This window comes from Coregonus lavaretus, assembly GCF_964263955.1.
Source record: "Coregonus lavaretus genome assembly, chromosome: 11".
In the NCBI taxonomy this organism is placed as follows: Eukaryota; Metazoa; Chordata; class Actinopteri; order Salmoniformes; family Salmonidae; genus Coregonus; species Coregonus lavaretus.
Genome location: NC_139998.1, coordinates 49413375 through 49431988, shown reverse-complemented (window position 1 = coordinate 49431988; position 18614 = coordinate 49413375). Strand labels below are relative to the sequence as shown.

General features: G+C 42.7%; 1 protein-coding gene across 1 annotated transcript; it reads left to right on the top strand.

Moving 5' to 3' along the window:
* Positions 1 to 444: 444 nt before the first annotated feature.
* LOC311137119 (ras-related protein Rab-3B-like) lies at positions 445 to 17892 on the top strand (the record flags this gene model as incomplete). Its single annotated transcript, XM_084171459.1, has 4 exons — positions 445 to 672; positions 14705 to 14823; positions 14947 to 15071; positions 17702 to 17892. The coding sequence occupies exons 1-4, from the start codon at positions 448 to 450 to the stop codon at positions 17890 to 17892; spliced, it is 660 nt and encodes a 219-aa protein (XP_084027585.1). The 5' UTR covers positions 445 to 447.
* Positions 17893 to 18614: the final 722 nt, after the last annotated feature.

Below are 18614 nucleotides of genomic sequence, written 5' to 3'. Positions count from 1 at the left end.
TTTGCAGTGACAAACCATTTAGCCTAGATACATAGTAGACAAACATTAAAAATACACTAGCACATGACTCAAATAAATTCAACTAGATTAATATATCCAGTTAACACAATTGTGTATTAAAATCCCTTTTGATTAATTATATAATATATTATAGGCTAATAGGCAACATGCGTTTCTCCCAGTGTCATGTCATTGCTGAGAAATCCTGTCTAGAAGATGTTCAACATATAATTAAAATGTGTAGATAATGGATTCGACATCCCTGCCAGACATTCCAGAACACCACATTATAGCCATACTATACTTGTCCTGTAACCATGGTTATCTGCAAATGAGTGAAACACATGATAACATCCTCAACCATCCTCCACTTCCTTCTTCAACCTCTTCTGACTCATCCACCCATCTGCCTGCTGCCCACATGATCAACGCTTCAATGCTCCACAGATGGCGAAGGCAGACCAGCGCTTTGGGCAGAGAGATGGCTCCGACCAGAACTTTGACTACATGTTTAAGCTCCTCATCATTGGCAACAGCAGCGTGGGCAAGACCAGCTTTCTGTTCCGCTACGCAGACGACTCGTTCAGCAACTCTTTCGTCAGCACGGTGGGCATCGACTTCAAAGTCAAGACTGTCTACAGGAATGACAAGAGGGTCAAGCTCCAGATATGGGTGAGTTGTAGACAGTTTTCTCTAGTCCATTCGAACTGAATACATTATCACCGTGTGGATTTTGAAGCTATTATGTTTCTGTTCTGTTCTATTCTATTCAATAACTATGCCACCATAAATGTGCCATGTGACGCAGCTGTCGTTTGTTTGTCACCTGTTTGCAGTCAGTCAGTGAGCTTGATCAGACCAAACATAAGATGAGGATCATATTATATTCAGTTAGGCCTATATGGTCATTCTAGATAGTTATACATGCTGGAAGTCCACTGCTCAAGATTCAGGGCTTGAGTGTACTGTGCATAAGGACTATAAGCATTATGCACAAATAGGCTAAATACAGGATAGATAATCATGTTATTATGCGCATAATGATGATTATGTTCAGTCCCTTCCGGGTTATGCTTTGTTGATTCATTTAGTATTTGTTTCTGGCTCGAGCTCCACATTCACAATCACACCCAATCCTTGTAACTACAGCCAGGGCGATGTCATGATGACTGTACTGTAGATAAATTACACACATAACACACACACACACACACACACACACACACACACAGAGACAGACAGACAGACAGACACACAGTCTTTCCCTTGCAGGCCTAGGGAGACAGAAGCTTCTGGTAAACTTGCATCATTGAGCAATGATTGTTGTCATGGCAGCAGCTCTTCACACTACTCCCCAACAGCAAGATCCTGCCAGGCAATTAAAGTGGCCCCATACAAGGGCCGATGGGTGTGGGGTGGGGCTATAAAGACTCAACTGCAAGAGTAAATTGCAATTTGTGATAAACAGAGAGTGGTAATCAGTGCAGATTGATCCCGTCTTAAATGCCAGGCTGGAGGTGTAAAAATAGAAGGCTTTGCAGTCACACTCAAAACAGCTGCAGCGCTATAGGTGTTGGCAGCAGCAACAACAATCTAGCAAAAACGTACAGTAATGCCACAACTGGCTCTGTGAGAGCAGATAGCAAGCTCCACTACAGCAAACCCAAAGCACAGTAAGGATTGCTGCCTAGCCTTTTCACCCAGTGCTTCTCAAGAACCAGTGGTGTAGAATGCAAACCTGGGTTCAAATACTATTTGAAATAATTTCAAATAGTTCATCTGTGCGAGATTGAGCATGCCTGGTTGGACCAATAGAACCATTAGAATAATCAAAAAATGCAAGCCCTGCCCATCTGGCACTCCAGGCAGGCTAAAGTAAACGGTCAAAGTATTTTATTTTTTCTCCCCACGGGAAAGGTTTGGAAACAAAAATTAAAACAAACACACATACATCTACCCACATACAGTACATACATCTACACACAGCAACAGCACAGCCTGCATTGTAAAACAATTCTTAAAGGCCCAGTGCAGACAAAAACGTGATTTTCCTTTGTTTATATATATTTCCACACTATGATGTTGGAATAATACTGTGAAATTGTGAAAATTAGTGTAAGAGCTGTTTGAAAAGACCGCCTAAAATTTCTTCCTAGCTAGCCATTTCACACCAGGTACACTAGCAAAATTCTTGCTTGAGAAATTGCTTTTGCTAAGAAGTTATTTTAGCTTATTTTAGACCATTTAATTGAAAACAATCACAGTAATGTACTTAATTCTTATCCAAAAATTATTTGATATTGTGATAATAACGGCTGCATTGGGCCTTTGACGTTTAAACTGCCATTTTTTATTGTTTAAAGGTGCAATATGCAGGAATCGCTCCGCCATTTCCTGGTTGCTAAAATTCAAATAGTTCACCTAATTTCAGGTTATGTTACAAAACAACTACTCAAGAGTGTATAGAATCAATGTACCATCTAAACCGCTGTGAAATATATTTTCGATAACTACAAATATTGTATTGTCAGCTGTTTGAAGCTGGTGTACAAAACTGAAAGTAAAAGACACAAAAACGAAAGAACGGGACGCATAGAAATAGTGCACATAGAACAGGTATACCGCTTCTTAGACTTGCTTTCAATGAGAATGACAGATCTATAACTCACATTTCTATGTGAATTTGGTCAGGTAGCCCAAAAAGTTACATATTGTAGCTTTAAACGCTAAGAAAAAATCTTTAAATTACATGTAAATTTACAATGTAGATATGGTCCTGCGTATGACCGCTAGGGGGCAATGCAGTTCAATCTACTGCAGTCATGGCTACCAGACGGCGCTCACCTTACTGCTGTCCCCCACTCACTCAGCAACGATGGTAGTTAATGCCGTTTTTAGGTTCTCTGCTGTGTGCCTCTCCTCCATGTTCTCAGTGTGATCAGTACATGGGACTTCATGTCCCACTTCCCATCAATGTGATGGCTTGTTGCAGTGATGTATGACAACATGTTCATAGACGTCCAACAATCTGTTGTTAACGCCACATATGGGGTGTTTGAGAGCTTGCGCTTTGTACTTGTAGAGCAATCATTGTACAATATGTCCATCCGGGCCATCGCGGTTTTTCGACATGGCATCGTGTAGATATGCCATCCTCTACCATTGACGTATCAACTGCATTTCTATAAATCAGTGCTGTGATTCTCACTCTGTCCCTTATCGCACTTATTTCCTGTGAAGAGCCTGTCTGTCTGTTGTTAGGGGCCTGCGCTGCTGCTAGCAACAGGTTGACTCATGGTGCCTCCCTTTCAGATGGTTAAGCATTGCACCTGTACTGCCACTGTAGCTCAATTCCACCTTGCAAAGGTTGCATTTCACCACCTTTTCATTTAACTTCTCAAAGTATTGCCATACAGGACTTTGCTGTCTTACTCTCTCGCCATTTTTCCAACTGCTAATGACAATGACGTGCGGAGCGCTTTATATCCGTGGCAAATAATTGTAAAGATGCATATCTCCTCCTACTAATGTTACAGCATTGTTGCGTTAGGTATTTGTTTAATTAAAATGTTTACATTTATGATGATGATCGGGAGCTGTTAGTGATAGTTTTCTGATAACTGCACTGTCATTTTAATTTCTTTACAAAAAAAATGAAAAAAGGGTTTCAGTTAGGGATTTTTTCTACATGTTAACGATCCCATTTTATTTTAAACATTCACACCCCTAGCCTCCATATAATTCATTTCATAATAATAATAATCTAGAGCTCTTTACTTGCACACAATCAGTCCTGGGTTCAAATAGTATTCCAAATAGCCCAACCACTTTCACATACATTTGAAGCAAGTATTCAGACACTTGACAAAACAAATAATTGAACACTTCAATGTACCTGGAAATACACCTGGAAAGTACTTGAAATACTCAAATACGGTGCATTCGGAACATATTCAGACCCCTTCCCTTTTTCCACATTTTGTTACGTTACAGCCGTATTCTAGAATAGATTAAAACATTTTTTCCTCATCAATCTACACACAATACCCCATAATGACAAAGTGAAAACAGGTTTGTAGAAATGTTTGCAAATGTATTAAAAATAAACAACAGAAAGACCTTATTTACATAAGTATTCAGACCCTTTGCTATGAGACTCGAAATTGAGCTCAGGTGCATCCTGTTTCCATTGATCATCCTTGAGATGTTTCTACAACTTGATTGGAGTCCACCTGTAGTAAATTCAATTGATTGAACATGATTTGGAAAGGAACACAACCGTCTACATAAGAACCCACAGTTGACAGTGCATGTCAGAGCAAAAACCAAGCCATGAGGTCAAAGAAATTGTCCGTAGAGCTCCGAGACAGAATTATGTCGAGGCACAGATCTGGGGAAGGGTACCAAAAAATGTCTGCAGCATTGAAGGTCTTCAAGAACACAGTGGCTTCCATCATTCTTAAATGGAAGAAGTTGGAACCACCAAGACTCTTCCTAGAGTTGGCCGCCCAGCCAAACTGAGCAATCAGGGGAGAAGGGCCTTGGTCAGGAAGGTGACCAAGTACACGATGGTCACTTTGACAGAGCTCCAGAGTTCCTCTGTGGAGATGGGAGAAACTTCCAGAAGAACAATCATCTCTGCAGCACTCCACCAATCAGGCCTTTATGGTAAAGTGGCCAGACGGAAGCCACTCCTCAGTAAAAGGCACATGACAGCCCGCTTGGAGTTTGCCAAAAGGCACCTAAAGGACTCTCAGACCATAAGAAACAAGATTCTCTGGTCTGATGAAACCAAGATTGAACTCTTTGGCCTGAATACCAAGCGTCACGTCTGGAGGAAACCTGGCACCATCCCTATGGTGAAGCATGTTGGTGGCAGCATCATGCTGTGGGGATGTTTTTCAGCGGCAGGGACTGGGGAGACTAGTCAGGATTGAGGGAAAGATGAACGGAGCAAAGTACAGAGAGATCCTTGATGAAAACCTGCTCCAGAGTGCTCAGGACCTCAGACTGGGGCAAAGGTTCACCTTCCAACAGGACAACAACCCTAAGCACACAGCCAAGTCAAAGCAGGAGTGGCTTCGGGACAAGTCTCTGGATATCCTTGAGTGGCCCAGCCAGAGCCCAGACTTGAACCCGATCGAACATCTCTGGAGAGAAAATAGCTGTGCAGTGACGCTCCCCATCCAACCTGACAGAGCTTGAAAGGATCTGCAGAGAAGAATGGGAGAAACTCCCCAAATGCAGGTGTGCCAAGCTTGTAGCATCATACCCAATAAGACTCAAGGCTGTAATCGCTGCCAAAGGTGCTTCAACAAAGTACTGAGTAAAGGGTCTGAATACTTATTTAAATGTGATATTTCGTTTTTTAACCGGTTTTGTCTAATAACAGGTTTTTGCATTGTCATTATGGGGTATTGTGTGTAGATTAATGAGAAACATTTTTTAAAATCAATTTTAGAATAAGGCTGTAACGTAACAAAATGTGGAAAAAGTCAAGGGGTCTGAATACTTTCCAAATGCACTGTTCACTGACTAAAATACACTCCCATGCATTCAACCCAGGCATCCGACAATGGTACTTGAAACAAGCATCACAAAAATCCTGTCAAATACCACTTGGCAGACCACCTGGCCTTTACACTCAAACACTCAAACAAAAGCAGCCATTTTGGGCTGTGTATTTGAAAATACTCAAATACACAGAAAAAGTATTTCAAAAACGAGATACTCAAATACACATGTATTTGTATCCTGGTCTGCACATAATCTAGCTTGGTCGCCCCTCCCTGACCCCAGGGGTCCACTGACCTGCAACACACCCCACTCAGCTTCAGGATCGTAGTGAAACATTTATTATTGGCTTTGTGTGTACTATGCCAGGGCCAGAGTGACATTCCACAGGACGGTAGACCCCCAGGGCCAGGACAGATGGTAGTATTTGAACCCAGGTCTTGTGGAAGGTGGTGACACATCCAGACAAATGTGTGACTGAAGTGGTATGCGGCCTGCTGCATGTTCTTTTACTGTCTCTCAGGGGTTGAATTGAATTGAATTTATTTGGGTAACAGACATATACAACAAAATGTACAATGTGTACCCAGAGGATAGCTCTTAAAAGTATGAATTAAAACACTTTTCTCCAAAGTGGTCCTCGATGGTAAAACCAAGCACATCTAATTATTTAAAGGCAAGAAAAAATTACAAACAACCATAATATATTAATGTATATTGACATCCTAGAAAGTGGAACTATTCATTGCACTTTTCTCTAACCTTAGAAAACAACCATATTCATTACACATATTCTAACCTTAAAAAACAATCTATTCATTGCACATCATACCTATCTTTCAAAGCAGTAGGAGGCACAAGGGTGCAGTGGAGTGGTTTATCTTAGTTAGACAACCTTGTCCAAATAAAAACCTTTGCCTGCTTTTTAAACCTATTTCTACCTTTTTCTGTGCTTGATCTCCAAGGGGAGGCTATTCCATAGACAAATGCCTGTATAGAAAAAGGTGCTCCTCGCAGTACTGTTTACTCTTGGGATTTAACAAGACATAACACTAGCTCTGGTATTGTAACTGTGCTGGTTATAGAGAATGTCAATGTGTTTTTTCATATAACCTGGGGCACGATCATTTAAGATGTCAAACATATGATTGAGTTTAAGTTGGTCTGCTCTGGACTCCAAAGGCAACAAGCCCACCTCCCAGAACTCCTGTACCACTATGTGGGTCCTAGGGGGGACATTCAGCATATACCTGATAACATTATTTAGCATGACCTGCATTCTCTTTTTCAGCTTGTTTTATAGCCCACTATACCAAGCAGAGCAGGCATAATCAAATTTACACTGAATCAAGGTTGAGACAAGCAGTTTCTTAACTTTGATGTTAAAAAATCTAGTGTTACGATATAGACATTTCAGTTTGTTTGCCATTTTAGAAATGATTTTAGCAGCAATCAGGTCTCCAGAAAGGGATTGATCTAGGCACACACCAAGATAAGTTACACCTGTCTTCGATTCAATCTCCTTGCCTGCACAGTTTACCTTTATCTTGTCAGCCCTAAGTAATGTACGTTTTGTTCCAAGCGACAATTTGTTGTCGGTCAACCAGTCTTTAACAGAATGCAATTCCTTACTCTGGGTCTCCTCTATGTAAGCCTAACCCTGAAAACAGTATGGCTGAGTCATCAGTGGTGTGGTCCTCTGTAGCTCAGCTGGTAGAGCACGGCGCTTGTAACGCCAAGGTAGTGGGTTCGATCCCCGGGACCACCCATACACACAAAAAAAAAAATATGTATGCACGCATGACTGTAAGTCGCTTTGGATAAAATCGTCTGCTAAATGGCATATTATATTTATTATTTATCAGCATAGAGCAGGAGTTTTTCACTTTACTGTATCTGGCATATATATACGTATGTAAGAAATAAGAGAGGCCCTAAAATTGATCTCTGCGGTACTCCACAGGATTTGTATTTGTCCTCTGACAGAACATCACCAGCAATACATACTTGTGTTCTGTTGGTCAGATAAGACCTGAACCAATTCACTGCTACATCATTTAGACCCATGTATTTCAGTTTTATCAGGACAATATCATGGTCCACAGTGTCAAATGCTTTCTGCAAGTCTAACATGACCATACCTGTATAGTTCCCCTTCTCACTTTCCTGCTTGATGTGGTCAAAAAGGTGGATAAGGCAAGTATCAGTAGACAGAAAATGGTGCCGACAGAGAGGGCTGCCTTGCTTCTAACTCTTAGGAAACTTTGCAGTATTTGTTTTTTTAATGTATTATTTCTTACGTTATTAGCCCAGAAAATTGTTTGTGTTATTACATACAGCCGGGAAGAACTATTGGATATCAGAGCGGCGGTAACTCACCACCACTACCAGCATTACGACCAGGAATACGACTTTCACGAAGCGGATCCTTTGTTCGCACCCTCCAGGGCAATTGAACTGATTCCAGAGGCCGACCCAAAACAACGCCGGAGGAGAGCTACTCGGAGCGGCCTTCTATTCCGACTTAGGAGGCGTGCACAACACCCACCGCTTCCGAGTATATTACTCGCTAATGTTCAGTCTCTGGATAATAAAGTTGACGAGCTCAGGGCAAGGGTTTCTTACCAGACAGACATCAGGGATTGTAACATACTCTGTTTAACGGAAACATGTCTCTCTCGGGATATACTGTCCGAGTCGGTCCAACCAGTTGGGTTCTCAGTTCATCACGCAGACAGGAATAAATATCTCTCCGGGAAGCAGAAGGGCTGAGGCGTATGTTCTATGATTAACGACTCATGGTGTAATTGTGATAACATACAGGAACTCAAGTCCTTTTGTTCACCCGACCTAGAATATCTCACAATCAAATGCCGACCGTATTATCTCCCAAGAGAATTCTCGTTGGTTATTGTTACAGCCGTGTATATCCCCCCTCAAGCCGATACCACGACGGCCCTCAAAGAACTTCACTGGACTCTATGCAAACTGGAAACCACATATCCTGAGGCTGCATTTATTGTAGCTGGAGATTTTAACAAAGCAAATTTGAGGAAAAGGCTGCCGAAGTTCTATCAACACATCAACTGTAGTACTAGCGCTGCTAAAACACTCGACCACTGCTACTCCAACTTCCTGGATGCATACAAGGCCATCCCCCGCCCTCCTTTCGGCAAATCTGACCACGACTCCATTTTGCGCCTCCCTTCCTATAGGCAGAACCTCAAACAGGAAGTACCCGTGCTAAGGACTATTCAACGCTGGTCTGACCAATCGGAATCCACGCTTCAAGATTGTTTTGATCACGCGGACTGGGATATGTTCCGGGTAGCTTCATAGAATCATTTCGACTTATATACTGATACGGTGACTGTTTATCAGGAAGTGTATTGGAGATGTTGTACACACTGTGACTATTAAAACCTACCCCAACCAGCAACCGTGGATAGATGGCAGCATTCGCGCAAAACTGAAAGCGCGAACCACCGCATTTAACCATGGCAAGGTGACTGGGAATATGGCAGAATACAAACAGTGTAGTTATTCCCTCCGCAAGGCAATCAGACAGGCAAAACGTCAGTATAGGGACAAAGTGGAGTTGAATTCAACGGCTCAGACACAAGACATATGTGGCAGGGTCAACAGTCGTGGTCAAAAGTTTTGAGAATGACACAATTACTAATTTTCACAAAGTCTGCTGCCTCAGTTTTGATGATGGCAATTTGCATATACTCCAGAATGTCATGAAGAGTGATCAGATTAATTGCAATTAATTGCAAAGTCCCTCTTTGCCATGAAAATGAACTTAATCCCCAAAAAAACATTTCCACCTCATTTCAGCCCTGCCACAAAAGGACCAGCTGCCATCATGTCAGTGATTATCTCCTTAACACAGGTGAGAGCGTTGACGAGGACAAGGCTGGAGATCACTCTGTCATGCTGATTGAGTTAGAATAACAGACTGGAAGCTTTAAAAGGAGGGTGGTGCTTGAAATCATTGTTCTTCCTCTGTTAACCATGGTTACCTGCAAGGAAACACGTGCCATCATCATTGCTTTGCACAAAAAGGGCTTCACAGGCAAGGATATTGCTGCTAGTAAGATTGCACCTAAATCAACCGTTTATCGGATCATCAAGAACTTCAAGGAGGATGCTAAATTTTTGTGAAGAAGGCGTCAGGGCGCCCAAGAAAGTCCAGCAAGCGCCAGGACCGTCTCCTAAAGTTGATTCAGCTGCGGGATCGGGGCACCACCATTGCAGAGCTTGCTCAGGAATGGCAGCAGGCAGGTGTGAGTGCATTTGCACGTACAGTGAGGCAAAGACTTTTGGAGGATGGCCTGGTGTCAAGAAGGGCAGCAAAGAAGCCACTTCTCTCCAGGAAAAACATCAGGGACAGACTGATATTCTGCAAAAGGTACAGGGATTGGACTGCTGAGGACTTGGGTAAAGTAATTTTCTCTGATGAATCCCCTTTCCGATTGTTTGGGGCATCCGGAAAACACCATGTCTGAAGAAGACAAGGTGAGCACTACCATCAGTCCTGTGTCATGCCAACAGTAAAGCATCCTGAGACCATTCATGTGTGGGGTTGCTTCTCAGCCAAGGGAGTGGGCTCACTCACAATTTTGCCTAAGAACACAGCCATGGATAAAGAATGGTACCAACACATCCTCCGAGAGCAACTTCTCCCAACCATCCAAGAACAGTTTGGTGACGACCAATGCCTTTTCCAGCATGATGGATCACCTTGCCATAAGGCAAAAGTGATAACTAAGTGACTCTGGGAACAAAACATTGACATTTTGGGTCCATGGCCAGGAAACTCCCCAGACCTTAATCCCATTGAGAACTTGTGGTTGATCCTCAAGAGGCGGGTGGACAAACAAAAACCCACAAATTCTGACAAACTCCAAGCATTGATAATGCAAGAATGGGCTGCCATCAGTCAGGATGTGGCCCAGAAGTTAATTGACAGTATGCCAGGGCGGATTGCAGAGGTCTTGAAAAATAAGGGTCAACACTGCAAATATTGACTCTCTGCATAAACTTAATGTAATTGTCAATAAAAGCCTTTGACACCTATGGAATGCTTGTAATTATACTTCAGTATACCATAGTAACATCTGACAAAAATATCTCATAACACTGAAGCAGCGAACTTTGTGAAGACCAATACTTGTGTCATTCTCAAAACGTTTGACCACAACTGTACAGACAATCACGGATTACAAAAGGGAAACCAGCCACACCGACGTCTTGCTCCCGAACAAGCTAAACCCCTTCGCCCGCTTTGAGGATAATACCGACGCGGCCCGCTACCAAGGACTATGGGCTCTCCTCCGTGGCCAACACGAGTTAGACATTTAAGCGTGTTAACCCTCACAAGGCTGCTGGCCCAGATGGCATCCCTAGCCGCGTCCTCAGAGCATGCGCAGACCAGCTGGCTGGTGTGTCTACTGACATATTCAATCTCTCCCTATCCCAGTCTGCTGTCCCCACGTGCTTCAAGATGGCCACCATTGACCCTGTACCCAAGAAAGCAAAGGTAACTGAACTAAATGACTATCGCCCCGTAGCACTCACTTCTGTCATCATGAAGTGCTTTGAGAGACTAGTCAAGGATCATATCACCTCTACCTTACCTGCCACCCTAGACCCACTACAATTTGCTTACCGCCCCAATAGATCCACAGACGGTGCAATCGTCATCACACTGCACACTGCCCTATCCCATCTGGACAAGAGGAATACCTATGTAAGAATGCTGTTCATTGACTATAGCTCAGCATTCAACACCATAGTACCCTCCAAGCTCATCATTAAGCTCAAGGCCCTGGGTCTGAACCCCGCCCTGTGCAACTGGGTCCTGTATATTGGGTATATGTTGTGAAATTGTTAGATATTGACCAATACAATTAGATTTGATTTGATTATCAGTGGAATGAGCTGTTCTAATGCCAGATTGGAGTTCATAAAGAAGTTTGTGCTCGAGAAGTTATCCCTCAAGTTGATTAAAAACTAATCTCTTAACAACTTTGGATATGGTGCTGAGGATCGACACAGGCCTGTTGTTTCCTACATCTGTTTTACTGCTCTTCATGTGGAGCGGAACTACCCTGGCTGTTTTGAGATCATTGGGGAATTCACCACTATTAATAGAAAGGTTTACAATATGCATTATCATTTTAGCAGTGAAACAGGCACTATCCTTTATGATATCTTGCAGGAAGGTTATCCAACCCAGTTGCTTTGTATGTGCTTATCAAGCATAGTAGATTGGAAACGTTGTCCTCTGTTACCTTGCACAGCTCAAATAAGTAATTTGTGATACCTTTGTTATGGTAAAAGTTGTTAATGAAAGACTGGCCATAGTGTCCAGAGCAGGTCTGTAATTTCATAACCAGAGATGAGACTACAGTGGTAAAAAATGTGTTAAAGTAATTTGTAACCGTTGCCTGGTCATAGCATAAAACGTTTTTTTACCTTATGGGCAGTTTTAGAGCCAATGTCCTTTAAAATGTTCCACAGTTTACGAGGCTGATGTAAGTTGTCATTAACAGCGTCTATGTAATGTTGGGATTTGGCCTTATCCATTTTGGATCTTGCCTTGTTTCTGCAGTTAATATAACAATCATAATCTTGTTGTAGATTTCTCCTTTTGAATTTGGCCAGGTAGTGATCCCTTTTCCTTATGAGGTCTAAGATCTGTCCAGTGATCCATTTCCCTGACAGCTATTTGATTCAAATTTGTTTAATCGGAGCCAGAGAGTCGAGTGCAGACAGAAACATCTCTTTAAAAAGATACCAAGCTTGATCAACATCATCACAGTTAAGTACATAAGACCAATTCACATTTAAGTACTTCTTCAAAACGGTCCTTTGAGTATTGTTTCATAGACCGTACCTTAATGTAGTGATTACCTGGCTGTGTACAGTGTACAGTAGGTTACCATAGGCTCACTAAAACCAATATTTAATACTCCTGACTGACAGACGTTCTCCAAAGTTGATTTACTGTCAAAACACACCCAAATTGGCTCGACAATCAGTTGTTTCAGTTCAAATAACTGATTCAAGTTATACAGGGCATTTACTAGTGTACTTTTCTTGGGTGAAAACTGCACATTTGTATTAAAATCGCCAAGCCGAATACATTCCCTGTCAGCAAATACACTGATCACAGCAATTCGATTCAAGTAAATCATAGAAATCATTCTGCTTAGGAGACCGATAGCACACACCAACAAGTATAGGACGATATTTAGGAATGAGTATATCTACCAATGCAACCTCAAGTCCATCCATTTTCAGATCTGAGTGAGGATTAAGATGCACATAATTCCTAGTAGAAACACAATGCATCGCTGCTAGTGTTAAACCATTGTGTTTGGTCACGAAGGTGGAGCCTATGTCTATGAACGTGAAATCCCCATTAATTAGATCATGACAAAGTGCTGGGCTTTGTCCTACACTTCTGCTTGCTAATGTGCATTAATCAAATGAATGGACACACCGGAGGCAGCGAAACGGCAACAAATCAGCATTATTGCAAAATGATCTTTCTATATTTAGACGGGGAAAAACGCGCAGCCATTTTACATTCTGTAATCAAGATTAAATAGTTACATTATGAAGAGTCTTGAGCTACCATAGGGACTAACAGATAAGATATTGACGCCTCTGAAAGTCACATTGAGACTTGGATGGCAATCGTGGCGTGCACAGATTGTGAGACCTGGGGAGAGATCAGTGGATCTGTCTTTGGTATCGATAGATGGATTAGTCTTTGAGTGTTTGATCAGATTAGGTTTAGTGGATTATTATAATTAGGGTGGTAGCCTGGTCCCTGTGTTTTGGTTGTATGACGATAGGAGTTGGCCACATACAGCACAAACAGACCTGGGAACAGGTCATTGGTATGGATGGCACCCACTGAGTGCACGTGTACACATTCAAACCTCTCCTTTCCTTACAGTAAAAAAGCCAGGGCACAGATGATGTCAAGTGATCAGAAACATCAGAGGCCATATCAAGCATTTCAGAGTAGGAATGCTTATTTAGGATAAATGCTGCCTTTCAGATCCCATTAATAAGATTGCATATCCAGGTGGGGCTGATCCAGATGCTAAGATGCTTGATACATACGATGGCCCCAGAAACACTGCCCGCCTTGGGTTCACGGCCCATCACTACAGATCGCCGGTAGCAGCGCGACCACGTGTACTGTGATCTTTAATTAAATGATAAGTGGCAAGCCCAGAGCTCGGGCGTGCAAATGCTACGATTGTGATTGTCAGTGTGACGTCGCAACTTCCACACGTATCACGTGCCATGAGTTGAGGTGAGAAAAGTGGGAGTTTTCGACAATCCTGGTAGTTATCCTGGCATTTCACAGATGTAGCTTCTGTGTCTTGTGATTTTTCCAGGCAACAGCTCCTCGCTGAGTGGTTATAAGCCTAGATTTGGAAGATTTTAGATAAGTGTATTGGCGTCACTTTCCATCCAAGCCTCCTTTTCCCCCAACTCCTGCTAAAATGTCAGTCGCAGTCAGTCCCTTTGACAAAGATCTGTCTCCCACTGCAAACCATTCTGTCGATGGCAGTTCCTGGACCATTGGAAGGTTGACGTTTATTGTCATAAGTCTTGCCCTGGAGGCAGAACTGAATGGTTTCCGCTAGATGGGCCAGCTGCAAAGTCAAAATGTATGAAAACAAAAATGTGCTTTTTGGTCTTCATTTAAGGTTAGGATTAGGCATTAGGGTTAGCAGTGTGGTTAGGGTAAAGGTTAGGGTTAGGTTTAAAATCAGATTTTATGACTTTGTGGCTGTGCCAGCTAGTGACCAGTCTGCAGAGCTGCCTCCAGTACATGGGTCATCTAAAAAAATGCCAACATTTTACATTTTAGTCATTTAGCAGACGCTCTTATCCAGAGCCACTTACAGTTAGTGATTGCATACATTTTCATACTGGCCCCCCATGGGAATCGAACCCACAACCCTGCCGTTGCAAGCGCCATGCTCTACCAACTGAGCTACACGGGGCCCGTACCACTGTCCTGTACCATTGCAATTTTCTAACATGTTTTTTTACTCTTATACAGTGGTTCTTTCACACAGCACTGAACGCTTCTTTATTATCATATGATGATAATGAACATTGAACAATATTAATATGCATATGTCTCCCCTAGGATACCGCAGGGCAGGAGAGGTACAGGACTATCACCACCGCTTACTACAGAGGAGCTATGGGCTTCATCCTCATGTACGACATCTGCAATGAAGAGTCCTTCAACGCTGTGCAGGACTGGTGAGTGAGTGGTCTGCTGACTGAGAAACCAGGGCTGTGTCTCAATACTCTAAAATGGCTTCCTTTGCGTGTGTGTGTGACTGTGTGTGACTGTGTGTGTGTTTGACTGTGTGTGTGTTTCAGGGCTACCCAGATAAAAACCTATTCGTGGGATAACGCTCAGGTCATCATGGTGGGCAACAAGTGTGATGTGGGCGAGGAGAGGGTGGTGCCCACAGAGAAGGGGAAGCACTTGGCTGACCAATTAGGTGAGTTCATTTGTGGGATGAATTGGTAAATTGCCTGTAAGATTGTGTGCTGGATTACCATATTGTCAAGGCTGTCCTTCTGCTGAAATTCATGTTTTCGCTTTATAGCAGTGATGACCTGCATGGTAGTTCTGGCCAGGACAAGATTCCATGTTTCGTGTGAGATTTTAATTGAAACCACACTGAGGAATTGTGGTGGTGAACAAAATGGCGTCTATTCTATTCTAGTAGAATGGAGAATAAATTGGTAATACAAAGTAAAGACTTATCCCCTGGGGCTATACAGTACCCTCTGTAATTATTGGGACAGTGAACCATTTCTTCTTCTTTTGGCTCTATACTCCAAAAGTTTGGATTTGAAATCAAACAATGACAATGTGGTTAACGTGCAGACTGCCAGCTTGATTTGAGGGCATTTTCATTCATATTGCATGAAACGTTTAGAAATTACAGCACTTTTTGTACATAGACCCTTTTTATGGGACCAAAAGTTTTGGGACAAATTCACTTATACAGTTGAAATCGGAAGTTTACATACACCTTAGCCAATTACATTTAAACTCAGTTTTTCACATTTCCTGACATTTAATCGTAGTAAAAAGTCCCTGTCTTAGGTCAGTTAGGATCACCACTTTATTTTAAGAATGTGAAATATCAGAATAATAGTAGAGAGAATGATTTATTTCAGCTTTTATTTATTTCATCACATTCCCAGTGGGTCAGAAGTTTACATACACTCAATTAGTATTTGGTAGAATTGCCTTTAAATTGTTTAACGGGTCAAACGTTTCGGGTAGCCTTCCACAAGCTTCCCACAATAAGTTGGGTGAATTTTGGCCCATTCCTCCTGACAGAGCTGGTGTAACTGAGTCAGGTTTGTAGGCCTCCTTGCTCGCACACGCTTTTTCAGTTCTGCCCACAAAGTTTCTATAGGATTGAGGTCAGGGCTTTGTGATGGACACTCCAATACCTTGACTTTGTTGTCCTTAAGCCATTTTGCCACAACTTTGGAAGTATGCTTGGGGTCGTTGTCCATTTGGAAGATTTGCGACCAAGCTTTAACTTCCTGACTGATGTCTTGAGATGTTGCTTCAATATATCCACATAATTTTCCTTCCTCATGATGCCATCTATTTTGTGAAGTGCACCAGTCCCTCCTGCAGCAAAGCACCCTCACAGCATGATGCTGCCATGCTGTGCTTCACAGTTGGGATGGTGTTCTTCGGCTTGCAAGCAGCCCCCTTTTCCTCCAAACATAACGATGGTCATTATGGCCAAACAGTTATATTTTTGTTTCATCAGACCAGAGGACATTTCTCCAAAAAGTACGATCTTTGTCCCCATGTGCAGTTGCAAACCGAAGTCTGGCTTTTTTATGGCGGTTTTGGAGCAGTGGCTTCTTCCTTGCTGAGCGGCCTTTCAGGTTATGTCGATATAGGACTCGTTTACTGTGGATATAGATACTTGTGTACCGGTTTCCTCCAGCATCTTCACAAGGCCCTTTGCTGTTGTTCTGGGATTGATTTGCACTTTTCGCACCAAAGTACGTTCATCTCTAGGAGACAGAACGCGTCTCCTTCCTGAGCGGTATGACGGCTGCGTGGTCCCATGGTGTTTATACTTGCGTACTATTGTTTGTACAGATGAACGTGGTACCTTCAGGCGTTTGGGAACTTGCTCCCAAGGATGAACCAGACTTGTGGAGGTCTACACATTTTTTTCTGAGGTCTTGGCTGATTTATTTTGATTTTCCCATGATGTCAAGCAAAGATGCACTGAGTTTGAAGGTAGGCCTTGAAATACATCCACAGGTACACCTCCAATTGACTCAAATGATGTCAATTAGCCTATCAGAAGCTTCTAAAGCCATGACATCATTTTCTGGAATTTTCCAAGCTGTTTAAAGGCACAGTCAACTTAGTGTATGTAAACCTCTGACCCACGGGAATTGTGATATAGTGAATTATAAGTGAAATAATCTGTCTGTAAACAATTGTTGGAATATTTACTTGTGTCATGCACAAAGTAGATGTCCTTACCGACTTGCCAAAACTATAGTTTGTTAACAAGAAATTTGTGGAGTGGTTGAAAAATGAGTTTTAATGACTCCAACCTAAGTGTATGTAAACTTCCGACTTCAACTGTAAGTTCTTCCCCATACGTGTTATTAGCATTGCTCTAGTCTTGTCAAGAGTTGTCGTGCTAACCAGTCTACACACTTCATTTCTATAGCTGTGCGCCATAACGTGCCATGTCTGTACTTTGCACCCCATGTTGTGGAGGCAAGCTATTCAGTACTAGTTGTTTCATGCTGACTGCTCTGATGTCACCTTCCTGAGACCTTCTGTCACTCCTGGAGCTTTGTGTTAGCCTCTTGCTCTCAAATGTTGAACGGTTGGCTGAAGTGTGACCACTGTTGAGGGTATCTTATCGAATCCTGGAGCGTGTCGATGCATGGTACACATCATGGTACAACCTGTGTAATATACAGTATGCTGTGTACCCACCTAGCTCTGGTCCTAGGCGTTAGTTGCATTCCACTACTAACTTAGTAGAGGAACGCACACTAACGCCCTGGACCAGAGCTATGTACTCACCATACTGTATGTACTCCTTCTGTCTGTCTGCAGGGTTCGAGTACTACGAGGCCAGCGCCAAGGAGAACATTAATGTCCGCCAGGTGTTTGAGCGGCTGGTCGACATCATCTGCGTCAAGATGTCCGAGCGAGTGGACGTGGAGCCGCCCATGGTCCCCGGCGTCAAGACCACCAGACTCACTGACAAGCCCCCCCAGTTACCTCAGAAGTGCACCTGTGCCTGACTCACACGTATAGGGCCAAACCGAGCCAAGCCATGCCGAGCCGTACTTGGCTGGCCTGGTTACGCATCTACCATAGTTGCTGAAACCATGCTGGAAAATACCATTTGAATAGAAAATATCCGATCCAGCACAGTGCGGTTGGGGTTGGCCCTATAGTAAGAGTCAGGTACTACTGATTTGGCCTCTCAGTTCTCCCCTACTACACTTGCCATTCCACTATTGTTCTTTCCCTACTCCCTGTTAAGCTATTACAAGTTCTACAAACCTCTTTCCAAAGGTAGCTATCTATACAATGTAATTAATCAAGCTACCAATAACCACTACTACTACTACTACTACCACCACCACTACCACCACCACTACTACTACTATTATTATTATTATTATTATTATTATTATTATACTACTATTATTTAGAATGTACATATCTGTTTCACCCCTATAGCTTTGACCTCCAGCTGGTTCAGAGGTCAGGGAACACTAAGCAGGGTATACAGGTAAGCACAGCACTGCCTCTCTCCTCCAAAAGGTGACTTCACCACCACACATAGAAACACAAGACCACATCCGTTCACATTACAAGTTTACACGGGTGAGGAGATAAGCCTTGATAGCTGCATAATCTTAAAATTCAGAATAATTTTGTCTAGTGCTCTTGTTGACCGTCTCTTACAAGCACTAAAGCGAAGACAAACTACCCACTGGTTACAGACGTAAGTTCA